At 47.1% G+C, this 26,662-nt stretch overlaps 1 protein-coding gene across 1 annotated transcript; it reads left to right on the top strand.

The window, feature by feature from the left end:
- The first annotated feature begins 1,164 nt into the window (after positions 1-1,164).
- phf1 (PHD finger protein 1) lies at positions 1,165-25,950 on the top strand. Its single transcript, XM_079569336.1, has 14 exons — positions 1,165-1,318; positions 2,973-3,054; positions 4,837-4,923; positions 5,404-5,498; positions 5,720-5,868; positions 9,092-9,187; positions 10,032-10,100; positions 12,554-12,677; positions 14,904-14,971; positions 16,693-16,824; positions 17,073-17,151; positions 23,518-23,648; positions 23,717-23,803; positions 25,555-25,950. The coding sequence occupies exons 1-14, from the start codon at positions 1,241-1,243 to the stop codon at positions 25,886-25,888; spliced, it is 1,611 nt and encodes a 536-aa protein (XP_079425462.1). The 5' UTR covers positions 1,165-1,240; the 3' UTR covers positions 25,889-25,950.
- Positions 25,951-26,662: the final 712 nt, after the last annotated feature.

Raw genomic sequence — 26,662 nt, 5'->3', positions numbered from 1 at the left:
TATAGTCGACTATATAGTGCGGGCCTATGTAGTGAATGAGGGGTTGGGACGAGGGTGGACATTCGGATACAGCCAATGTCTCGCATTTTTAGATACTTTAACAGTTATTCGCTCCCTTATTTGCATAGTAATATTTCTCAAAATCCTATTGGGGGCCGGTGGTTCTGTGCTGGAGGGCCGGATTTGGCCCCCGGGCCTGACGTTGCCCAGCCCTGTTTTAGAGGCTTAAGGTCAATAAACTGTACATGTGTTATAAATGATGAATGAAGTGTCGCCTCATGAACTCATCATTTCATTGATTCTATTTCAGGACCAGCCGCATGTTTTTCAAAGACAAACGTTTATCCCAAAATGCGTCGTGCGTTGATGACGGAGCGCGCGCGGTGTGATCCGTGTGTTCAGGTGAAAATGTTACTCCAGCTGTTACATAATGCGGTGTTGTTACCGCGCGCGGCCTCGCGGGCTCAGAGCGAGTCCCGGAGGAGCGGCTGCCGCGCGGTCTAATGAGGCGGGACGCGCTCATTAGCCCCTAATTGCCGCGCGCCGTGGGTCCGTGTGAGCGGTGCGTCCAGGGGCCCCGCGCGGCTGTGAGTGCGGGTGAGGGTTCCTTTTACCCCCGCGGACCCCCCCCCCCCCTTTCTCACTCCTCACTCCGCCGCCGTTTTATGTCTGCGTCACAACAAGTCTGCGCGGCGGCGGCGATGGCGTCTCCGGCGGCCTGACTCCGCTTCCCTGTCATCAGCATCAATAGGCCGCGGGGGGGCGGGAGGGGAACGGCACCGATCAAAGCGACATGACGAAACACCGTCATGCGGAGGGACGGACGGACAGACGCCCGCCCCTCCCCGCGCGCAGACACAGGCTGACTGACACAGACGCACCGCTGGATGGACGCGCTCCGGAACATACGTGCACGGCACCAGCTCCCCGGGAGATGAAGGCTTTGTGACCCGCCTCGGAGCGACAGGTAACGGGGGGGCTCACGGCACCGCGGCGCGCTGACGGGGCTCCATCGCGGCGGGAACACACCTCCTCCCCGCCGGCCTTACACGGAGCTGCCAGCGCCGCCATGCGTCTGCAAGTTTGAGCGGAGCGGAGGAGGAGGGTGGGGGGGGGAGCGGGAGCGGGGGGGTTGGATTCAGGGGGGGGGAGCGGAGTGTCCGGATGTCAACAGTCTGTGCTCGTTTGTCTCTGTGTCTGCGGCGCGGAGCGTGACCGCCTGCCCCGCTCTGTGTGCAGGATGGGCGCAGTGAGCGAAGGGGAGGACGTGCTCGCGCGATGGACCGACGGGCTGCTGTACCTCGGCAACGTCAAGAGAGTAAGTGCGCGCACGTGACCGGGGTGACCACCTGTCCGCGAGGGGTGGTCGCGCCGCGCGGTTTTACGTCAAGTGTTTTTGCTCCGAACGTGGCGAGTTTTCAGCTCAGAAAAGTGTGAGGCACAATGTTTGACGGAGCGGTACAGGGCCGTGAACTCAGCGCGTGGGGCCCCCGGGGGCAGGTTTCATATGGGCCCCCGCACCTCCACGTTTTCACTTGTTTTAACCTCTTACCACCCGCCTGAACCCAATGCATTCTGTCCTCTTTGGCTATAGGCCTGTGTAACACCTCATTTGAAAGCTAAGACCCACAAAACTGATCTTTTCCTCACGTTTTTGCTGTGTTGTGTCACCTTTTGTATGTTTTTTTTTCTTTTCTTTTTTTATTGAATTTTTGTCATTTTTTTGTCACATTTTTGTTGAATTTTTGTCATTTTTTTGTTGAATTTTTGTCACATTTTTGTTGAATTTTTGTCACATTTTTGTTGAATTTTTGTCACTTTTTTGTTAAATTTTTGTCACTTTTTTGTTGAATTTTTGTCACATTTTTGTTGAATTTTTGTCACATTTTTGTTGAATTTTTGTCATTTTTTTGTTGATTTTTTGTCATTTTTTTGTTGAATTTTTGTCACATTTTTGTTGAATTTTTGTCACATTTTTGTTGAATTTTTGTCACTTTTTTGTTAAATTTTTGTCATTTTTTTGTTGATTTTTTGTCACATTTTTGTTGAATTTTTATCACTTTTTTGTCACATTTTTGTTGAATTTTTGTCACATATTTGTCACATCTTTGTTGCGTTTACATCCTTGTTTTCTCTCGTTATGTTTTTTGTGGCTGTTTTGGCGCTTTTTTCCCAAGAAGCTTTCTGATTAGGGTAAAGCCAAACTGGATCCGTTCAGGTGGGAGTTAAGAGGTTGAAAGAACATGGCTCCTTCATCCCCACTGGTCACTGGGGCCCACAGGTGACAGAGCGGTCTATACACACCTGCATTTCAGGGTTAGCAATTTCAGTTCACTGGTAAACAGGGCCGGATCCAGGGGGTGGCAGGTTTTGTCCGTGTTTGTCTAAATTCTAGTCTAGTCGTCAACCTGGCACTTTTTAAATGTTTTGTTTCAAGTTACAATCTTCAAATCCTGATTTATTTAACTTTTTTTTTTTTTTGCCTGTATGACCAGTGTGTACAAGAATTATAACAACTTCATAGCTCAATAAGAAGCCAGATCTCAAGATACATTTTTTTTTTTTTTTTTTTTTTTTTTTTTACTAAAGTTTAAATTTTACCTGAGTAAGAAACCTCATACTTTTATTATGGACAAATATACGATTATAACAAAAACATTTCCTTGTTATCGAGCAAAACCTGCGCACAAAATATTCAACATTGTAAAACGTGTTGCCACCCCAGAAATCATCCTGTGACCCCGTTTGCCCCCCCCCCCACATGACTCTTCCCCCTGACTCTCCCCCCTGACTCTCTCTCTTCTCTCCCCCCCTGACTCTCTCTCTTCTCTTCTCTCCCCTCTCTCTCTTCTCTCCCCCCCTGACTCCCCCCCCCCCCTGACTCTCCCCTCTCTCCCCCGACTCTCTCCCCCCTGACTCTCCCCCCTGACTCTCCCCCCCCCCTGACTCTCCCCCCCCCTCTCTCTCTGCAGGTGGACGGGTTGAAGCAGTGCTGCCTGGTTCGCTTTGAGGACAACTCTGAGTTCTGGGTGCTGCGTAAAGACATCCACACCTGTAAGAATCTGTCTCTTCCCTGTAGACGTGTCCAGATCAGGGCCTGACCGATATATCGGCCGAATCCGAACCTGAAGGAGAGTGGAGTTTACGAAAGGCCTTTTATTGAAATTAACTTAAATAAATGTCAGGGGGATAAAGGTCCTTTCCCATGGAGGTCTGGGTCTGATTCAGAATCAGATTCAGATTCAGATTCAGATTCAGATTCAGATTCAGATTCAGATTCAGATTCAGATTTTGATTCTGATTCTGATTCTGATTCTGGGCCTGGCTCTGATTCTGAGAAGCACATTTATTCTGCTAGTATTGATTGGAACGGATCATTTCCATAGATATAATATAATAAAGATGAGCGAGTCCCATTCAGCCCCATTCATTGAAAAAGGTTCCTGAGTCCTGTTTCTTAACCCCTTAACTCCCACCTGAGCCGAGCACATTTTCTAGTGGTCACACCGCCTTTGCTCTGCCCAATCCCGTCAGACCTTGGAAGCTCAGCAGGGAAGGGCCTGGTCGGTGCTTGGATGGGAGACCGTTTAGTAACACCAGGAAGCCTAGCGAATGTAATGAGTGAGTGAGTGGTTGGTGGTGGTCGGAGGGGCCGATGGCGCAGACTGGTTGCCTCGCTTCCGTCAGTCTACCCCAGGGCAGCTGTGGCTACAATAGTAGCTTACCACCACCGGGTTTGGAGTGAACAAATAGTGCAATGTAAAGTGTCTTTGAGTGTCCAGAAAAGTGCTATATAAAACCGATGCATTATTATTGTTATTCTCCAGTTTGGCTTTACCCCAATCCAAAAGCTTCTGGAAAAAAGGTGTGAAAATAGCAACAAAACTGAGACGAAAACAATGATGGAAATGTGACAAAAAAGTGAGAAAACATTGATGAAAAAGTGGCAAAAATGAGACAAAAAAAAAAAAAAAAATGTCGCAAAAAAATTACCAAAATGTAACAAAAATTTGATTAAAAAAATTGAAGAAAACTGAAAAAAAAAATGTGACAAAAAATGTGACAAAAATGAGTTGAATCCCCAACAAAAAAATTATGGAAAAAAAATCTGATGACATGAGGAAAAAGATCCTCTTGGTTCAGGCGGGAGTTAAGAGGTTAAAAGGGCAAAAAGGCGGGAAGCCCTGCACTCGAGGAGGGGGCGGAGCCTCCACGGAAGCATTTTCAGTGCATTGACTGGCTCCAGAGCCTGTCAATCAAGCTCTGGAGTCAGTCTATGTACTGAAAATGCTTCCACATTTCGGGCTGATAAACAAAAACCAGTGTGGTTAAAAATGTTTCCCCTCCCCCAACGTGGTCACATGGGTCACATGGGTCACATGGGTCACATGGGTCACATGGGTCACATGGGTCACATGGGTCACATGGGTCACATGGGTCACATGGGTCACATGGGTCACGGCGATTTTTAGACAAAGAAAAACTCTGGAGCCAGACTTTGAAGCCGTTCTTGGGACGTTCCCATCAGAATCAATGCTCCCAAGTGTCTCGTCGCCCCTTGGCCACCAGGGGGCGGTGTTACAGCAATGTCAGCTCCCACCATGAGGACCATAGAGGAGCATGTTCCTCACCCATTGAACATTTCTCATCAGAAAAAACATATGACAAATGGAGGCTGTTATAATGTTTATTATTACCTTCATAACACTGTAGCTCAGAAACAAACGACTTTTCCAGAGGAGAAACTAAACCAGTAACTTCTAAAGTAAAAGCCTCCTGGTGTGAAGCTGAAGAAGTGGCTTCTGGGAGATGAATGACCTTCTGCTCTGTCCACAGTCGCTGCAGAGGGGGAGGACGTGTGCTGCGTCTGCGATGGTCCAGCTCTCAAAGAGCCGCTCATCACCTGCCTCAAGTGTCGTCACGGTGAGTCCACCCTGTGGTCCTGCTCGTCCACCGTGTGGTCCTGCTCGTCCACCGTGTGGTCCTGCTCGTCCACCCTGTGGTCCTGCTGGTCCACCCTGTGGTCCTGCTCGTCCACCCTGTGGTCCTGCTCGTCCACCCTGTGGTCCTGCTCGTCCACCCTGTGGTCCTGCTTGTCCACCGTGTGGTCCTGCTCGTCCACCCTGTGGTCCTGCTCGTCCACCCTGTGGTCCTGCTCGTCCACCCTGTGGTCCTGCTCGTCCACCCTGTGGTCCTGCTGGTCCTGCTCTTCCCTGGAGACACAGAGACGCCGTTAGATCACAGACCTGTTTGGTATCCACGTGTAGCAGGAAAGGCTGTCATCCAAACATGGTCATTTCCTTTGTGTGCGGTTAAGATCTCGCTTCTTCACAAACTAACGAGGATCCAGAGTCCCCCGTGTGAATGATGGTGGTACCATTTGCCATGTGCTTGTGTTCCCAGGGTACCACGTGGCCTGTCACTCTCCTCCTGTGGAGCCCGAGGCGGAGCCCGACTCCTGGATCTGCCGCCACTGCGTGTTCGCCGTCGCCACCAAGGTGAGCTCCATCTGCTGGTGCGTTCAGGGAAGTGCACCCTGTGCCGTCCAGCTCCAGTCCTGCTCTATGTTCCTGTTCAAAAGCAGGAACATCTGGACCTTTACTAACAGATCTGTAAACGAGGAACATCTGGACCTTTACTAACAGTAACCCTAACCCGGCTGAAGGGAATAGAAGATGATTATACACAATAATAATAATAATACTGTGTGTTTTCTCAGAGGGGGGGGGCCCTGAAGCGCGGACGCTTCGCTCGCCTCATGCAGTACATGAAGCTGCGTCTGCCCTATCAGCTCTCAGCGCTGGACTGGGACCCCCAGCACCTGACCAATCAGCAGCAGTGCTACTGCTACTGCGCCGGCCCCGGAGAGTGAGTGTGGGGCCGGGGGGGGGCCACGGGGGGGCCCCGGTGCAGATGTTTGAGGACCTGGTGTAGATGTTTGAGGACCCGGTGCAGATGTTTGAGGACCTGGGATGTTTGTGGACCTGGTGCAGATGTTTGTGGACGCGGTGCAGATGTTTGAGGACCCGGTGCAGATGTTTGAGGACCTGGTGCAGATGTTTGAGGACCTGGTGCAGATGTTTGAGGACCCGGTGTAGATGTTTGAGGACCCGGTGTAGATGTTTGAGGACCCGGTGCAGATGTTTGAGGACCCGGTGCAGATGTTTGTGATCCCGGTGTAGATGTTTGTGGACCCGGTGCAGATGTTTGTGATCCCGGTGCAGATGTTTGTGATCCCGGTGTAGATGTTTGAGGACCCGGTGCAGATGTTTGTGATCCCGGTGTAGATGTTTGAGGACCCGGTGCAGATGTTTGAGGACCCGGTGCAGATGTTTGTGATCCCGGTGTAGATGTTTGAGGACCCGGTGCAGATGTTTGTGATCCCGGTGTAGATGTTTGTGGACCCGGTGCAGATGTTTGAGGACTCGGTGCAGATGTTTGAGGACCTGGTGTAGATGTTTGAGGACCTGGTGCAGATGTTTGAGGACCTGGTGCAGATGTTTGAGGACCTGGTGCAGATGTTTGAGGACCCGGTGCAGATGTTTGAGGACCTGGTGTAGATGTTTGAGGACCTGGTGTAGATGTTTGAGGACCCGGTGCAGATGTTTGAGGACTCGGTGCAGATGTTTGAGGACCTGGTGTAGATGTTTGTGACCCTGGTGCAGATGTTTGTGGACCTGGTGCAGATGTTTGAGGACTCGGTGCAGATGTTTGAGGACCCGGTGCAGATGTTTGTGGACCCGGTGCAGATGTTTGTGGACCTGGTGCAGATGTTTGAGGACCCGGTGCAGATGTTTGAGGACCCGGTGTAGATGTTTGAGGACCCGGTGCAGATGTTTGAGGACCTGGTGTAGATGTTTGAGGACCCGGTGTAGATGTTTGAGGACCTGGTGCAGATGTTTGAGGACCCGGTGTAGATGTTTGAGGACTCGGTGCAGATGTTTGAGGACCTGGTGTAGATGTTTGAGGACCTGGTGTAGATGTTTGAGGACTCGGTGCAGATGTTTGAGGACCCGGTGCAGATGTTTGAGGACCCGGTGCAGATGTTTGAGGACTCGGTGCAGATGTTTGAGGACCTGGTGCAGATGTTTGAGGACTCGGTGCAGATGTTTGAGGACTCGGTGCAGATGTTTGTGGACTTGGTGCAGATGTTTGAGGACCCGGTGCAGATGTTTGAGGACCCGGTGCAGATGTTTGTGGACCCGGTGCAGATGTTTGTGGACTTGGTGCAGATGTTTGAGGACCCGGTGCAGATGTTTGAGGACCTGGTGTAGATGTTTGAGGACCCGGTGCAGATGTTTGAGGACCTGGTGCAGATGTTTGTGGACCCGGTGCAGATGTTTGTGGACTTGGTGCAGATGTTTGAGGACCCGGTGCAGATGTTTGAGGACCTGGTGTAGATGTTTGAGGACCCGGTGCAGATGTTTGAGGACCTGGTGCAGATGTTTGAGGACCCGGTGCAGATGTTTGTGACCCGGTGCAGATGTTTGAGGACCTGGTGCAGATGTTTGAGGACCCGGTGCAGATGTTTGAGGACCTGGTGTAGATGTTTGAGGACCTGGTGTAGATGTTTGAGGACCTGGTGCAGATGTTTGAGGACCCGGTGCAGATGTTTGAGGACCCGGTGCAGATGTTTGAGGACCCGGTGCAGATGTTTGAGGACCCGGTGCAGATGTTTGTGACTCCGGTGTAGATGTTTGAGGACCCGGTGCTGATGTTTGAGGACCCGGTGCAGATGTTTGAGGACCCGGTGCAGATGTTTGAGGACCTGGTGCAGATGTTTGTGGACCCGGTGCAGATGTTTGTGGACTTGGTGCAGATGTTTGAGGACCCGGTGCAGATGTTTGAGGACCTGGTGTAGATGTTTGAGGACCCGGTGCAGATGTTTGAGGACCCGGTGCAGATGTTTGTGACCCGGTGCAGATGTTTGAGGACCCGGTGCAAATGTTTGAGGACCTGGTGCAGATGTTTGTGGACCCGGTGCAGATGTTTCAGGACCTGGTGCAGATGTTTGAGGACCTGGTGCAGATGTTTGAGGACCTGGTGTAGATGTTTGAGGACCTGGTGCAGATGTTTGAGGACCTGGTGCAGATGTTTGAGGACCTGGTGCAGATGTTTGAGGACCTGGTGCAGATGTTTGAGGACCTGGTGTAGATGTTTGAGGACCCGGTGCAGATGTTTGAGGACCCGGTGCAGATGTTTGAGGACCCGGTGCAGATGTTTGTGACCCCGGTGCAGATGTTTGTGGACCCGGTGCAGATGTTTGATGTTGATGTTTGTGACCCCAGTGCAGATGTTTGTGACCCCAGTGCAGATGTTTGAGGACCCGGTGCAGATGTTTGTGGACCCGGTGCAGATGTTTGAGGACCCGGTGCAGATGTTTGAGGACCTGGTGTAGATGTTTGAGGACCTGGTGCAGATGTTTGAGGACCCGGTGCAGATGTTTGAGGACCTGGTGCAGATGTTTGTGACTCCGGTGTAGATGTTTGAGGACCCGGTGCAGATGTTTGTGACCCCGGTGCAGATGTTTGTGGACCCGGTGCAGATGTTTGATGTTGATGTTTGTGACCCCAGTGCAGATGTTTGTGACCCCAGTGCAGATGTTTGAGGACCCGGTGCAGATGTTTGTGGACCCGGTGCAGATGTTTGAGGACCCGGTGCAGATGTTTGAGGACCTGGTGTAGATGTTTGAGGACCTGGTGCAGATGTTTGAGGACCCGGTGCAGATGTTTGAGGACCTGGTGCAGATGTTTGTGACTCCGGTGTAGATGTTTGAGGACCTGGTGCAGATGTTTGTGACTCCGGTGTAGATGTTTGAGGACCTGGTGCAGATGTTTGTGACTCCGGTGTAGATGTTTGAGGACCTGGTGCAGATGTTTGAGGACCCGGTGCAGATGTTTGAGGACCCGGTGCAGATGTTTGAGGACTCGGTGCAGATGTTTGAGGACCTGGTGCAGATGTTTGAGGACTCGGTGCAGATGTTTGAGGACCTGGTGCAGATGTTTGAGGACCTGGTGCAGATGTTTGAGGACTCGGTGCAGATGTTTGAGGACCCGGTGCAGATGTTTGAGGTGATTCTGTCTCTGTGCAGGTGGAATCTGAAGATGCTCCAGTGTGCGCGATGTGGACAGTGGTTCCACGAGGCCTGCACCCAGTGTCTGAGCAAACCCCTGCTCTACGGAGACAGGTACCACACGCAGAGACAGGTTCCACACACAGAGACAGGTACCACACACAGAGACAGGTACCACACACAGAGACAGGTACCACACACAGGTACCACACAGAGACAGGTACCACACACAGGTACCACACACAGAGACAGGTACCACACAGAGACAGGTACCACACACAGAGACAGGTACCACACACAGAGACAGGTACCACACACAGGTACCACACACAGAGACAGGTACCACACACAGAGACAGGTTCCACACACAGAGACAGGTACCACACGCAGAGACAGGTTCCACACACAGAGACAGGTACCACACACAGGTACCACACACAGGTACCACACACAGAGACAGGTACCACACACAGGTACCACACACAGAGACAGGTACCACACAGAGACAGGTACCACACGCAGAGACAGGTTCCACACACAGAGACAGGTACCACACGCAGAGACAGGTTCCACACACAGAGACAGGTACCACACACAGGTACCACACACAGGTACCACACACAGGTACCACACACAGAGACAGGTACCACACACAGGTACCACACACAGAGACAGGTTCCACACACAGAGACAGGTTCCACACACAGGTACCACACGCAGAGACAGGGAACACACACAGAGACAGGTACCACACACAGAGACAGGTACCACACACAGAGACAGGTACCACACACAGGTACCACACACAGGTACCACACACAGGTACCACATACACAGAGACAGGTTCCACACACAGAGACAGGTACCACACGCAGGTTCCACACACAGAGACAGGTTCCACACGCAGAGACAGGTACCACATACACAGAAGTGTGTAACTTTGTGTTGTTGGTCTCAGGTTCTATCAGTTCGAGTGCTCCGTCTGCACCAAAGGCCCGGAGACGATCCAGAGACTCCCCATGACCTGGTGAGGCTCAGCACCAACAGAATATACAGAATATACAGAATACACAGTATATACAGAATATACAGTACAGTATACAGTACAATATATACTTACACAAAACGAGCGGCAAACATCTGAATTTACATGGCTTTGTCGCTGAAAAAGATAATTTTTCTGAACAGACGACAGATATATTCCCACATTTTCCAATTTTTTCCCCCATATTTCCCTCTTTTTTTCTCATTTTTTCCTTGATATTTTCCTTTTTTCCCCCATACTTTCCAATTTTTTCTCCACATTTCGTGACGTTGGAGATAAACCTGATATTGTAAATCTAAATATCTTCCCAGAAGATGTTTGGATCTTGTAGACAGTATAGCTCTACCCTCATTTCTCCTCAGGGTCCTCTCTTTCTAACCTGCTCCTCCTGGTTCTCCTCAGTGTCCTCTCTTTCTAACCTGCTCCTCCTGGTTCTCCTCAGTGTCCTCTCTCTCTAACCTGCTCCTCCTGGTTCTCCACAGTGTCCTCTCTCTCTAACCTGAGGTGCTCCTCCTGGTTCTCCACAGTGTCCTCTCTCTCTAACCTGCTCCTCCTGGTTCTCCACAGTGTCCTCTCTTTCTAACCTGCTCCTCCTGGTTCTCCACAGGGTCCTCTCTTTCTAACCTGCTCCTCCTGGTTCTCCTCAGTGTCCTCTCTCTCTAACCTGCTCCTCCTGGTTCTCCTCAGGGTCCTCTCTTTCTAACCTGTCCCTCCTGGTTCTCCTCAGGGTCCTCTCTCTCTAACCTGAGGTGTTTCTCCTGGTTCTCCACAGTGTCCTCTCTTTCTAACCTGCTCCTCCTGGTTCTCCTCAGGGTCCTCTCTTTCTAACCTGCTCCTCCTGGTTCTCCACAGGGTCCTCTCTCTCTAACCTGCTCCTCCTGGTTCTCCACAGTGTCCTCTCTCTCTAACCTGCTCCTCCTGGTTCTCCTCGGTGTCCTCTCTCTCTAACCTGCTCCTCCTGGTTCTCCACAGGGTCCTCTCTCTCTAACCTGCTCCTCCTGGTTCTCCACAGTGTCCTCTCTCTCTAACCTGCTCCTCCTGGTTCTCCTCGGTGTCCTCTCTCTCTAACCTGCTCCTCCTGGTTCTCCTCGGTGTCCTCTCTCTCTAACCTGCTCCTCCTGGTTCTCCTCAGTGTCCTCTCTTTCTAACCTGCTCCTCCTGGTTCTCCTCAGGGTCCTCTCTTTCTAACCTGTCCCTCCTGGTTCTCCTCAGTGTCCTCTCTTTCTAACCTGCTCCTCCTGGTTCTCCACAGTGTCCTCTCTCTCTAACCTGCTCCTCCTGGTTCTCCTCAGTGTCCTCTCTTTCTAACCTGTTCCTCCTGGTTCTCCTCAGGATCCTCTCTTTCTAACCTGCTCCTCCTGGTTCTCCTCAGGGTCCTCTCTTTCTAACCTGCTCCTCCTGGTTCTCCACAGTGTCCTCTCTCTCTAACCTGCTCCTCCTGGTTCTCCTCAGGGTCCTCTCTCTTTCTAACCTGCTCCTCCTGGTTCTCCTCAGTGTCCTCTCTCTCTAACCTGCTCCTCCTGGTTCTCCACAGTGTCCTCTCTTTCTAACCTGCTCCTCCTGGTTCTCCTCAGGGTCCTCTCTCTCTAACCTGCTCCTCCTGGTTCTCCTCAGTGTCCTCTCTCTTTCTAACCTGCTCCTCCTGGTTCTCCTCAGGGTCCTCTCTTTCTAACCTGCTCCTCCTGGTTCTCCTCAGTGTCCTCTCTCTTTCTAACCTGCTCCTCCTGGTTCTCCTCAGTGTCCTCTCTTTCTAACCTGCTCCTCCTGGTTCTCCACAGTGTCCTCTCTCTCTAACCTGCTCCTCCTGGTTCTCCTCAGTGTCCTCTCTCTCTAACCTGCTCCTCCTGGTTCTCCTCACTGTCCTCTCTTTCTAACCTGTTCCTCCTGGTTCTCCTCAGTGTCCTCTCTTTCTAACCTGCTCCTCCTGGTTCTCCTCAGTGTCCTCTCTCTCTCTAACCTGCTCCTCCTGGTTCTCCTCAGGGTCCTCTCTCTCTAACCTGCTCCTCCTGGTTCTCCTCACTGTCCTCTCTTTCTAACCTGCTCCTCCTGGTTCTCCTCAGTGTCCTCTCTCTCTAACCTGAGGTGTTTCTCCTGGTTCTCCTCAGGGTCCTCTCTCTCTAACCTGCTCCTCCTGGTTCTCCTCAGTGTCCTCTCTTTCTAACCTGCTCCTCCTGGTTCTCCTCAGTGTCCTCTCTCTCTAACCTGCTCCTCCTGGTTCTCCTCAGTGTCCTCTCTTTCTAACCTGAGGTGTTCCTCCTGGTTCTCCACAGTGTCCTCTCTTTCTAACCTGCTCCTCCTGGTTCTTCTCAGTGTCCTCTCTTTCTAACCTGCTCCTCCTGGTTCTCCTCAGTGTCCTCTCTTTCTAACCTGCTCCTCCTGGTTCTCCCCAGGGTCCTCTCTCTCTAACCTGAGGTGTTTCTCCTGGTTCTCCTCAGGGTGGACCTGGCTCACCTCGTGCTGTACCACTTGTCTCTCTGCTGTAAGAGGAAGTACTTCGACTTCGACCACGAGATCTTGTCCTTCGCCAACGAGAACTGGGAGTGTCTCCTGCCGGGCGCGGTACGTCCCACACACGCCCTCGACCCCTGAAGCCCCAGTGCGGCTTTACCCAAATCTAAAAGGCTCAAAACAGCAACGAAAACGCAACAAAAAGAGGCAGAAGAGACAAAAACAGGAAGGAAAAGCAACAATAACACTGTAAAAAAGCAAAAATACTGCAAAAACTCTTCAAAAAAATGATTTAGGGCGTTAATGTTAATCTATAGTTTATGTCGTGTCCTCAAGGTGTCGGAAATATTCAAAACATGTTTTCTTTTCAGTGACAGACTGCTCCCATATTCTTTTTTCCTCATATCCTCCCTCTTTTTTCCCTAATATTTTCCCATAATATGGGAAAATATTAGGGAAAATATTTGGCGGGAAAATGGGGAATGAAAAGGAACATATTATGTTCCTTTTCATTCCCCATTTTCCCGCCAAATATTTTCCCAATTTCCCCCCATGTGTTCCGCTTTTTTCCTTGATATTTCCCCATTTTTTCCTCATATATTCCCCATTTTTCCCCCAAAATATTTCCCCCCATATGTTCCGCTTTTTTTCCTTGATATTTCCCCATATGTTCCTCTTTTTTCCCTAATATTTTCCCCATTTGTTCCTTTTTATTCCCCATTTTTCCCCCAAATATTTTCCCATTTTCCCCCCATATGTTCCGTTTTTTTTCTAACTTTTTCCTTAATATTTTCCAATTTTTCCCCCCCATTCTTTCCTCTTTATTCCCCATTTTTCCCCCAAATATTTTCCAATTTTTTCCCCCATATGTTCCTCTTTTTTTCCTTGATATTTCCCCATTTATTCCTTATTTTCTCCCATTTTTCCCTCAAATATTTTCCCATTTTCCCCCCATATATTCTGCTTGTTTTCTAATTTTTTTCTCCCATATGTTCCTCTTTATTTCCTTGATATTTCCCCATTTGTTCCTTTTTATTCCCCCATTTTCCCCCATATGTTCCGCTTTTTCTTCTAATTTTTTCCTTGATGTTTTCCAATTTTTTTCCCCATTTGTTCCTTTTTATTCCCCATTTTTCCCTAAAATATTTTCCCATTTTCCCCCATATATTTTTTTTCTAATTTCCTCCTTAATATTTTCCAATTTTTTCCCCATTTGTTCCTTTTTTTCCCCCTATTTTTTGCCCCTAATATTTTCCCATTTTCCCCCTATATGTTCCGCTTTTTTTTTCTATTTTTTTCCTTGATATTTCCCCATTTGTTCCTTTTTATTCCCCAGTTTTTCCCCAAATATTTTCCCATTTTCCCCCTTATGTTCCTCTTTTTTTCTAATTTTTTCCTTGATATTTTCCAATTTTTTCCCCATATGTTCCTCTTTTTTTCCTTGATATTTTCCCATTTGTTCCTTTTTATTCCCCATTTTTCCCCAAAATATTTTCCCATTTTCCCCCCAAATTTTCAAAATTTTTCCTTGATATTTTCCCATATCGTTAGCCACATAGTATAACTGCCTAAGTCATTTTGTATTGTTAAAATGGCAATAAGAGATAAACAAACCTCTTAACTCCCACCTAAACGGATCCTATTTTCTCCAGTTTGGCTTTACCCTAATCAAAAAAGCTGCTTGGGAAAAAAGCACCAAAACGGCCACAAAAAATGAGAAGAAAACAAGGATGTAAATGCAACAAAAATGTCACAAAAATTCAACAAAAATGTGATAAAATTAAACAAAAAATGACAAAAATTCAACAAAAATTCAACAAAAACTCAACAAAAACTCAACCAAAAAATGACAAAAATTTAACAAAAAATCAACAAAAATTTGACAAAAAAATTAACAAAAATGTGACAAAAAATTGACAAAAACTCAACCAAAAAAGTGTCAAAAACTCAGCAAAAATGTGACCAAAATAAAAAATAAAAAAGGTGACACAACACAGCAACAACGCAAGGAAAGAGATCAGTTTTGTGGGTCTTAGCTTTCAAATGAGGTGTTACACAGACCTATATAATAACCAAAGAGGACATTTGGTTCAGGCGGGTGGTAAGAGGTTAAGAACATTAATTATATGTACAGTTTGAGCGATGGCAAAGTGATAAAGTTGGAGCTAGATTCTACTTCTGTCGGTCATCGCTCTGAGTAAAAAACAAATCAAAGTGAATCGTGAATGGAATCTTTGAGGCTCCAGCCCTGGTGTCAGATCCAGATTTGCCTCCATGTTTCCAGTAATGAACAGTCGTCTCTCAGTGACTCAGTGTTTTCTGTCACTTCTGTCTCAGCTGTCGGACACGGCGAGGCCCGAGCGCTGCCACAACCTGCTGGACGCGCTCAACGCCCACAAGGACAGGTACGACTCAGTCTCACTACGCCGTCAGTGTAGAGCTCCTACAAGGACAGGTACGACTCACACAGCACCACACGGGGTCAGTGTAGAGCTGCTACAAGGACAGGTACGACTCACACATCACCACACGGGGTCAGTGTAGAGCTGCTACAAGGACAGGTACGACTCACACAACAGTCTCACTACGGCGTCAGTGTAGAGCTGCTACAAGGACAGGTACGACTCACACAACAGTCTCACTACGGCGTCAGTGTAGAGCTGCTACAAGGACAGGTACGACTCACACAACAGTCTCACTACGGCGTCAGTGTAGAGCTCCTACAAGGACAGGTACGACTCACACATCACCACACGGCGTCAGTGTAGAGCCGCTACAAGGACAGGTACGACTCACACATCACCACACGGGGTCAGTGTAGAGCTGCTACAAGGACAGGTACGACTCACACATCACCACACGGGGTCAGTGTAGAGCTGCTACAAGGACAGGTACGACTCACACAACAGTCTCACTACGGCGTCAGTGTAGAGCTGCTACAAGGACAGGTACGACTCACACAACAGTCTCACTACGGCGTCAGTGTAGAGCTCCTACAAGGACAGGTACGACTCACACATCACCACACGGCGTCAGTGTAGAGCCGCTACAAGGACAGGTACGACTCACACATCACCACACGGCGTCAGTGTAGAGCTCCCAAAAAATGAGGAAAAAAGAGGATCATATGGGGAAAAAGGGAAAATATTAGGGGCAAAAATGGGGAATAAAAAAGGGAAACAAATGGGGAAAAAAGAGGGAAGATATGAGGAAAAAAGAGGAAGATATGGGGAGAAAAAGGGAAAATATTAGGGGGGGAAATGGGGAAAAAAGAGGAACATATGGAAAATATCAAGGAATAAAAATGAGGAAAAAAGAGTAATATATGGGGGGAAAAGGGAAAATATTAGGGGCAAAAATGGGGAATGAAAAGGGGAACAAATGGGGAAAATATTCGGGAAATAATGGGGAAAAAAGAGGGAAAAAGGGGAAATATTAGGGGGGAAAATGGGGAAAAAAGAGGAACATGGAAAATATCAAGCAAAAAAATGAAGAAAAAAAGAGTAATATATGAGGGGAAAATGGGGAATAAAAAAGGGAAACAAATGGGGAAAAAAGAGGGAAGATATGAGGAAAAAAGAGGAATATATGGAAAATATCAAGGAATAAAAATGAGGAAAAAAGAGTAATATATGGGGGAGAAAGGGAAAATATTAGGGGGGAAAATGGGGAAAATATTGGGGAAATAATGGGGAAAAAAGAGGGAAGATATGAGGAAAAAAGAGGAACATATGGGGGAAAAAGGGAAAATATTAGGGGAACAAATGGGGAAAATATTGGGGAAATAATGGGAAAAAAGAGGAATATATGGGGGAGAAAGGGAAAATATTAGGGGGGAAAATGGGGAAAATATTGGGGAAATAATGGGGAAAAAAGAGGGAAGATATGAGGAAAAAAGAGGAACATATGGAAAATATCAAGGAACAAAAATGAGGAAAAAAGAGGATCATATGGGGGGAAAAGGGAAAGTATTGGGGGGAAAAATGGGGAAAAAGAGGAACATATGGAAAATATCAAGGAAAACCAGGACAGCACTGCCCCCTTCAGGAGCACACGTGCAGGCGCACACACTAAGAAACCTGATGAAATCCGTGGTCCGTGTTTTTAAAAGCCTCATGAATCGCAGGTTTGTGTCGGGGAAGGAGATCAAGAAGAAGAAGTGCCTGTTCGGACTGCAGGTGCGAGCCCCGCCCCCTCTGGCCACAGACTCCGCCCCCGTCATCACTGAGGCGCCGGTCAGCATCGGCCACCGCAAAAGGTCAGGCCCGGTTTGGACTCAGCGTCCGGCTCATGTTCTGTAAATACACGACCAGTGTGACCAATTATTTCCCCCATTTTTTCACCGTTATTCCCTCCCTATTTTGAAGATGAACCCGATGTTGTAAATGTGCAGATCCTCCAACATTCTTTGTTCTGTTTTCTGGTTCTAGACGACAGATATTTTAGTTCACAGGTAACGTTTCCGGCGCTCTGTTCTGAACTGGTGCTCGTGTTCTCCTCCCACAGCCCTCTGTCAGTGCCCTGTCCCAAAAGAGTGGGGGCGCTAGAGGCACGAAAACCCAAGAAACGGCTCCCGGAGACTCAGGTCAGTGCGGACTCAGATACACCTGTGCTCAGTGAGAGAGAGAGGAAGGAACATCGTCATCAGGTCATTATCAGGTCATTATGAGGTCATTATGAGGTCACTGTGAGGTCATTATGAGGTCACTGTGAGGTCATTATGAGGTCACTATGAGGTCACTGTGAGGTCACTGTGAGGTCACTATGAGGTCACTATGAGGTCACTATGAGGTCATTATGAGGTCACTATGAGGTCATTATGAGGTCACTATGAGGTCATTATGAGGTCACTATGAGGTCATTATGAGGTCATTATGAGGTCACTGTGAGGTCACTGTGAGGTCACTATGAGGTCATTATGAGGTCACTATGAGGTCACTGTGAGGTCATTATGAGGTCATTATGAGGTCATTATGAGGTTTCTGTGAGGTCACTGTGAGGTCATTATGAGGTCATTATGAGGTCATTATGAGGTCACTGTGAGGTCATTATGAGGTCATTATGAGGTCATTATGAGGTCATTATGACGTCACTGTGAGGTCATTATGAGGTCATTATGAGGTCATTATGAGGTCATTATGAGGTCACTGTGAGGTCATTATGAGGTCATTATGAGGTCATTATGAGGTCATTATGAGGTCATTATGAGGTTTCTGTGAGGTCACTGTGAGGTCATTATGAGGTCATTATGAGGTCATTATGAGGTCATTATGAGGTTTCTGTGAGGTCACTGTGAGGTCATTATGAGGTCATTATGAGGTCATTATGAGGTCATTATGAGGTCATTATGAGGTCATTATGAGGTCATTATGCAGTCGCCACGTGATTGACACACTTTTGTTTTTGTCACACTGCCGTCGTGTCGCGTTGTTGATGCACAAACAGGACATTTTACCACACAGGCAGAGACAAATGGTCAGATCAACAAAGCCGCCGCGCCACGACTGGGATCTGCTGAATCCAGATGTGGTGAAGAAAACACATGTTCTGTGGTCAAGTCTCTGACGCTCAAAGAGACCGAGGGAAAGTTTGTTTGGAGGAAAAGAGCAGCTGATAAAGAGAATCGATAGTCTGTCTGTGCCCAACACACTGTTAAAGCAGTACTAAGTAACGTGTTTACCTTAATCTATCCTCTCCGTAGTTCCTGTGGGGGAGATACAAGTGTTTATGGGATGATTGGAGGGTCTTTCATCTCCCCCTGGTGTCTCTGACCAGAAAATCATGTTTGCAACTTGACTGCCACCGGTGCGGAGAAAGCAATACACACTAATGGAATCACGAAGAAGAAGCTAACATGCTAACGGGCAAAGCTAACTGCGGGCTAACGTCACTTTAAACAGTATTTACAGCCAAGTTTGAGTGAAAAAAAATATTTCCATTGTATAATTGGATGCACAGTAACCCTCTCTCCCTTCGCCTTTCCTGTCAGCGTAGTATTTACTCTCCAAGACAATTAATAAGTTAAAAAATCGTAACTTGCTACGACACCTGCAGTTGCACTTATGGCCTCTAGGGGGAAGATATACTTAGTACTGCTTTAACACTAAATATGCAACAATGACCTGCGTGTGTTCTTTTAGTCGTGATGAATGGATGAATCCCGTGTTGGAGAGAAGCGCCCGTGACGCTCCCGCTCTCGTGTGGATGCGGCTTCACGTTTGTCTCGTGCTGCAGGTCCAACGTGAGGCTCTGGGTTCAGGCTCGATCGATTCATTCATGGCCATTATTCGAGCGTAACTTAACCTCTTAACTCCCGGCTGAACCGAGAGGATCTTTTTCTTCACGTCATCAGATTTTTTTTTCTTGTTGGGTATTCAACTCATTTTTGTAGCTTTTTTGTGATATTTTTTTGTCATTTTTTATCACATTTTTGTCACATTTTTGTCATTTTTTAATCAATTTTTTTGTAATTTTTTCGTCGATTTTTTATCACATTTTTGTCATTTTTTCGTCCATTTTTTGTCAATTTCTTGTGACATTTTTGTGACATTTTTGCCACTTTTTCATACATTTTTCGTCACTTTTTTGTCACATCTTCACCCTTGTTTTCGTCTCAGTTTTGTTGCTATTTTCTCACCTTTTTTCCAGAAGCTTTTGGATTGGGGTAAAGCCAAACTGGAGAAAATGTGCTCGGTTCAGGTGGGAGGTAAGGGGTTAAGTGATTTCTGTAATATAAAGAACTGAGACGCGCACACAGACGTGAGCCATGGCAGCGGTTCCCACAGTGCCTCCTGGGGGTCCTCAGGGGGCACTGTGGGGGCCTCATGAGATGTAGAGAATAAGGGGCCGTGATGTCCCAGACTTTGGGAATGGCTGAGCTGTAGGAATCAACTTGAGAGCACCAGATGACAGGAGCCGGAGTTCTATTATTCCTTTTTCTATGTTTTGTGTGTTGTTTCTATTTTTTTTTTTACGTTGAATATGAATCTTCAAGAGTAAATCTGGTTTGAAATACACAGATCTGGGAATAATCTGTGATCAATCCTGATGAACTGAAATACTGACCAAACAAAAGTGATCTTTACCTGGATGTAACTCTTAACCTCTTAACTCCCACCTGAACGGATCCCATTGTCTCCAGTTTGGCTTTACCCTAATCAAAAAGATTCTTCAGGAAAAAGCACCAAAACAGCCACAAAAAATGAGAAGAAAACAAGGATGTGAACGCAACAAAAATGTGACAAAAATTCAACAAACATGTGACAAAAATTCAACAAAATGTGACAAAAATTCAACGAAAATGTGAAAAAAATAAATAAATAAAAGAATGAAAAAAAAAACATGACTCAACACAGCAACAACGCAAGGAAAAAGATCTGTTTTGTGGGTCTTAGCTTTCAAATGAGGCGTTACACAGGCCTATATAACAGCCAAAGAGGATAGAATGCATTCAGTTTAGGCGGGTGGTAAGAGGTCAAACTTCATCTCAGCGATTTCCTGGTGATTGACAGGAAACAGTAAACAAGTGTTTGGTGTTCAGACGAAAGAGCAGAAGAAAACTGTAAATCATCTTTAATGTTTTGGAAGCAGCTGCTCAGACGGTTCCTCTTTCGAACAGAAAAGCGAAGCATCTGGATCGGCTGCAGTTGATCAGGCCTAGGTTCCTCCACACAGGTTCTTCCCTCAGGTTCTTCCAAGACGACAGTGCCAGGAGTCACGGGGCTGACATTGTGAAAGGGCGGATCAGGGAGTCCTTATCTGAACCCACTGAGACTCTTTGAGATGTGCTGTGCTGGCTTCGCACCGTGGTCCCTCTCTCCCATCATCAACACAAGTTCTTGGTGCAGAATGAAACACACAGAATCACCTCCACTTCCTCCTCTCCTCTGGACGTCCAGAGCTCGTCTCGCTCCACATTTCCGTGCGAGCGGCTGGTTCACCCTCGTCACACCGGCGCAGAACCCCCTCACACTCTCTTCAAACGAAACAAAAAAACAAAAAATGACAAAAATTCAACAAAAATTCAACAACAATGTGACAAAAACTCAACAAAAAAATGACAAAAATTCAACAAAAATTCAACAAAAAGTGACAAAAATTCAACAAAAATTCAACAAAAATTCAACAAAAATTCAACAAAAATTCAACAGAAATTCAACAAAAAAATGACAAAAATTCAACAAAAATTCAACAAAAACTCAACAAAAACTCAACAAAAAAGTGACAAAAATTCAACAAAAATTCAACAAAAATTCAACAAAAATTCAACAGAAATTCAACAAAAAAGTGACAAAAATTCAACAAAAATTCAACAAAAAAATGACAAAAATTCAACAAAAACTCAACAAAAAAGTGACAAAAATTCAACAGAAATGTGGCAAAATAAAAAAAATAAAACAAAAAAAAGGTGACACAACAACGCCTATATATAACAGGCCTATATAATGGCCAAAGAGTGACAAAAAGTGACAAAAAGCTATTGGGATGTGCTGTGCTGGCTTTGCACCGTGGTCCCTCTCTCCCATCATCAACACAAGTTCTTGGTGCAGAATGAAACACACAGAATCACCTCCACTTCCTCCTCTCCTGTGAACGTCCAGAGCTCGTCTCGCTCCACATTTCCATATGAGCGGCTGGTTCACCCTCGTCACACCGGCGCAGAACCCCCTCACACTCTCTTCAAACACTCGCCTATTTTTACCCGGCGTCCTCCTCCTCCCACTGAGCAGCAGTATTTATCCGAGCGCTGCGGCTGCCTTCACCACCGACTGCAGCCTCCGTCCTTCAGCGGCGCCTCACCTGCGCCTCAGAGACACGAGGAGCAGGAGGAACGATCACATGGAGAGATCTTTAAAATCGCCATGACGCAGATTTATCAAACATTCACCTGCAGCGTCTCATTAAAAACAACAGGGCACCAAGACTCACCACATTTCTCATATCATTCTTTCTTAATAAGGACTAATAAGTGCTTTGTAAAGTTCATGTAAAACATTACTGGTCATTTGAAAGCTAAGACCTACAGAATTGATCGTAACTTCTCTGTCACGTTGTCGCCGCATTTGTCACATTTTTCAGCATGTTTTTATCCTCGTTTTTTTCCAATATTTTGGCGTTTTTTTCAAGATGTGAAAATGTGCTCGGTTCAGGTGGAGGTTATGGGGTTAACATGAACGTCCTGAGTCTCCCTGGTCTCTCTTTGGTCTCCCTTTGGTCTCTCTCTGGTCTCTCTTTCTCGTCTCTCTCTGGTCTCTCTCTCTGGCCTCTCTCTGGTCTCTCTCTGGACTCTCTCTGGTCTCTCTTTCTCGTCTCTCTCTGGTCTCTCTTTCTCGTCTCTCTCTGGTCTCTCTTTCTCGTCTCTCTCTGGTCTCTCTTTCTCGTCTCTCTCTGGTCTCTCTTTGGTCTCTCTCTGGACTCTCTGGTCTCTCTCTGGTCTCTCTCTGGTCTCTCTCTGGTCTCTCTCTGGTCTCTCTCTGGTCTCTCTCTGGTCTCTCTCTCTGGACTCTCTCTCGTCTCTGGTCTCTCATCTCTCTGGTCTCTCTCTGGTCTCTCTTTCTCGTCTCTCTCTGGTCTCTCTTTGGTCTCTCTCTGGACTCTCTGGTCTCTCTTTGGTCTCTCTCTGGACTCTCTGGTCTCTCTCTGGTCTCTCTCTGGTCTCTCTCTGGTCTCTCTCTGGTCTCTCTCTGGTCTCTCTCTGGACTCTCTCTGGTCTCTCTCTGGTCTCTCTCTGGTCTCTCTCTAGTCTCTCTCTGGTCTCTCATCTCCCTGGTCTCCCTGGTCTCTCTCTGGTCTCTCTCTGGTCTCTGGTCTCTCATCTCCCTGGTCTCTCTGGTCTCTCTCGTCTCTCTGGTCTCTGGTCTCTAGTCTCTGTGGTTTCTCTGGTGACATGTCCAGTACCTGTTCTCCGCACGAGCCTCGGGAGCCGGGCCAAAGCCCAGTGGGTGGGGCTGGTCCAGGTGGCAGTGGCAGCCTGACAGCAGCGTGTTGGCACCGCGTCCTTCAGAGCCAGAGGGTCAGGTCTGAAACGAGAGGGACTCACAGTAAATACAGTCTCATATTTAAGTCCGAGGGTGAAGGAACTTTGTGTTTCTTAACACAAATCAGGTTTGTGTGAACAGAAGTGTACGTAGATCGTGGTGTGAACGACGGCTTAAGTGACGCAGCTGTAGCACTGTGAGCCTGCGCCACGGGGGGGCGGGGCTTATAAAAAGAGGTCGACTGAGAGCCGCCTTTGTTTTGTCCATTTTTTTGTCAAATTTTTGTCATTTTTTGTCACTTTTTTGTCATTTTTTTGTCACTTTTTTGTCATTTTTTTGTCCATTTTTCGTCACTTTTTTGTCATTTTTTTGGCAATTTTTTGTCCATTTTTGTCCATTTTTTGGTCATTTTTTGGTCATTTTTTGTCCATTTTTTTGTCCATTTTCTGTTCATTTTATGTCATTTTTTTGTCAATTTTTCGTCACTTTTTTGTCAATTTTTGTCCATTTTTTTTGTTGATTTTTAGTCTTTTTTGTCCATTTTTTGTCATTTGTTTGTCATTTTTTCTGTCATTTTTTTGTCATTTTTTTTGTCATTTTTTTGTCCATTTTCTGTTCAGTTTTTGTCGTTTTTTTGTCCATTTTATATATTTTATTTTTCGTCACTTTTTGGTCAATGTTTTCTCACCTTTTTGTCATATCTTCATCATTGTTTTCGTCTCAGTTTTGTTGCTATTTTCTCACCTTTTTTCCAGAAGCTTTTGGATTGGGGTAAAGCCAAACTGGAGAAAACGTGCTCGGTTCAGGTGGGGGTTAAGGGGTTAAACTCCCAGGTACCAGAGAAAATGTCCGTGGTAAAGTTTGACCTGGATGTGGTCCAAAACCTCTGCTCTGCTGCTAATGCTAACGCTAACGCTAACGCCTCCCGTTATAAACTGTAGACTCACATTCCTGCCTCGCTTGTGCCTCTGCAGCCCTGCCCCCCCTGCTCCCCCTGCCCTCCTCCCATGGGCGCCGACCACATAGACCTGATGCCCTGTTGCCACGGTTACATGGGAGGGGCCGGCCTCTACAACAGGAAGTCGGATCAGAGCTACAGCCCCAGGTAAACATTTAGATCAAGAGAGCAGCGTATTTCATATTTTTGTGTATTTAATGTGTTTTCCTCCACAGCCCCCCGCCCAAAAAGATGTTCGCCTTTTACCACAACTCCTACAACGGCAGCGTGGGGCTCTCGCGGAACCTGCATTACTACAACAGGTCTGTGGTTTCTCTCTAAATGTGCTCGATGGGTCACAGCAGCTGAAAACATCTGGATTGTTCATAATCTGCGATGACGTCAACAACCTTTGAAATAAAAGTTGGAAAAATGTGAAAGTCGACGCTGCAAAGCTCTATAAACACCAAGACACCACGACAGTGTTTCCTTAACTCTGCGAAAGGAGGGAAACAGCGCCCCCAATTTGACGCTGGTGGCCAAAAAGTGAACTGCATCCATATTTACCATTGAGAATGAATGGGAGAGTTGGTGTTACCCATACGCAATTCAAAAGGCGGGCCAAAACAGAATTGGGCACCCCTGACTTAGGCGATTGACTCTAACTTCAAATCATAACAATCTGTTTCGATCCAGCTCGCCAAAATAAAAGCACCATCTTATTCATTCGTTCAACTTTCTCTCTGCAGAACTATTAACAGACAAAACACTTTAAATGTGTGTATTTCATTATATTCTTGTGATGTTGTGAATCCCTGCTGAACTCATCAAAGAGACGAGCTGTGCTTTTATTTTGGCGAGCTGGATCGAAACAGGAAGTCACTTCTTGGGCAGCGTTGTTATGATTTGAAGTTACAGGCTGTGTCCAAATGTCCACCCTCGTCCCTCATTCACTACATAGGCCGATTCGGACACAAGACACGACTGTCTCCGCGCTGCGTGACGTCACGCGCGCTGCGGCTGCAGATATGTTTTTTTATTTTTTATCTGAATTTATTTATTGTTACAAACGTAAACAGAACGACTGTTTCAGCACTTTTACAGGCGTTTTATTTGACATTTAAATTAAAATTAAAACTCATCACAAAAAAAAAATCACCCCAGCGTTAAAAGACAGAGCCCGGTGTCCGAACACCAGCAGATTCAGTGACTACATCTGATAAAAGTTCAATAAACTCCAGGAATAAAGTATTTCTGTGATAAAAAACAAACTCAGAGACAGTGGAATATTTATGGATTAATACGAGTCAGATACTTTATATAAACATGGATTTTACATGAATGACTTGGATTATTCGAGAGGAAGCTATCGCTAAAGGTTAGCAGCTAACGTTAGCATCTTTTCACCGTAGCCGTTTATATTTAGGTCGTTTATTCCTGAGAAACACAAACACTCGACTGAAACAGCTGATTTACTTCAGTCGTGTTTAGTTCACAGACCTGTCTCTGTCAGGCTCTTCTCCCACTCTCGCAATGCATTGTGGTCTATATTGACCCGTTTAGTGACCATCGATGCTCACTACTTTTCCAGATGCATTGTGGGAAATTTCGAGTGGACGACTTTTTTCTCTCTGGACATTCGGACACCCCTACAACATGTGATATATATATATATATATATAGTGACTATATAGTGACTATATAGTGACTATATAGTGACTATATAGTCACTATATAGTGACTATATAGTGACTATATAGTGACTATATAGTGACTATATAGGGAACAGTGCGGACCTTCGGACACGGCCACAGAGTCAATTATGCTACGTGGTTAACGATATATGAGCCTGATGATAAACATTAGGATAAAACACCTGTTCTAATCTGCATGGTGACGCAGCGGTTAGCACTTCATAGCTAGATGGTCCCTGGTTCGATTCCCGGCCATGTCCTAATGTGTAGACTGAGCTCAGACCTGGTTAATGTAGAACCTGCAGTAACGCGTCTGACCTGAGGTGGCAGTAGTGAGTATGAAATGACCATCTCGCCCCTTTAATGTGTTCCCTCGCCAGCGTGGAGGAGCCCCACAGGACGCCGGTGCACTGCCCGTCGTACCCGCCGCCCCCCAGCGCCGCCCCCCAGTGCCACACCATGTACCAGCAACACCCGCACCACCACCAGCCACCAGAGGGCAGCAGACCCCCGCCCGCCCCCGCCCCGTGCCACGACCTGCCGCTGTACCAGGGCGCGGCGGGCAGAGGACTGGGCGGGGCGGGGGGCGGGGCCACGGACGACGAGGGCTGGGGAGGGGGCGGGGGCGAGGCCGTGCGGATCCTGGCGCGACGCATCACTCCGGACGGGAAAGTGCAATACCTGGTGGAGTGGGAGAAGATGGGTCTGTACTGAGCCCCGCCCCCTCGCCCGCAGGACGGTCCCGGGTTCGAGGCCCCCCCAGACACGGGACACTGGGGCCTGAAACCTGCCCGGTCCTCAAAGCTAACCAAGGAAGAAGCTCCTGACTGTTTGCCCTCGTGGCCGTGAAGTTTCCTTCAGGGACAGGATACAGACGGGGGCAACATCCTGGCGCTTTGTGAGGCCCCGCCCCCTCTGGGTGAAACCTGATCCTTCTACTCTACGGCGGTTCATACGACATCTCCAAATAACATTAGAGCTGCAGGTCTAAAGCCGGGGAAGCAACGTCAGGCCCGGGGGCCAAAACCGGCCCTCCATCTTAGAACCTCTGGCCCTCAAGATGACTTTAAAGCAGGTGGTTCTCAACCTGGGGGTCGCGAGACAAATTTGGGGGGGGTCGCCAGATCATTTAGATAAAGAGCAAATAATCTGATATTTTATTGTAGCATGTGTTTACCAGAGGGACATTATTTGTTTGTAGTTTGATGGATTTCATTTTAGCCATTTTTTTTTTTAACCCCTTAACTCCCGCCTGAACCGAGCACATTTTCTCCAGTTTGGCTTTACCCCAATCCAAAAGCTTCTGGAAAAAAGCTGTTGTGAAAATAGCAACAAAACTGAGACGAAAACAGGGAGGGAAATGTGACAAAAAAGTGACAAAAAGGTCACAAGAAATTGACAAGAAATTGAAGAAAATGTGACAAAAAATGACAAAAATGTGACAAAAAATGTGACAAAAAATGACAAAAAATGACAAAAAATGACAAA

Source organism: Gobius niger (genome assembly GCF_951799975.1).
Source record: "Gobius niger genome assembly, chromosome: 13".
NCBI classification, from domain to species: Eukaryota; Metazoa; Chordata; class Actinopteri; order Gobiiformes; family Gobiidae; genus Gobius; species Gobius niger.
Note: the sequence above shows the minus strand (reverse complement) of the source record. Positions and strands in the feature narration are given on the sequence as shown.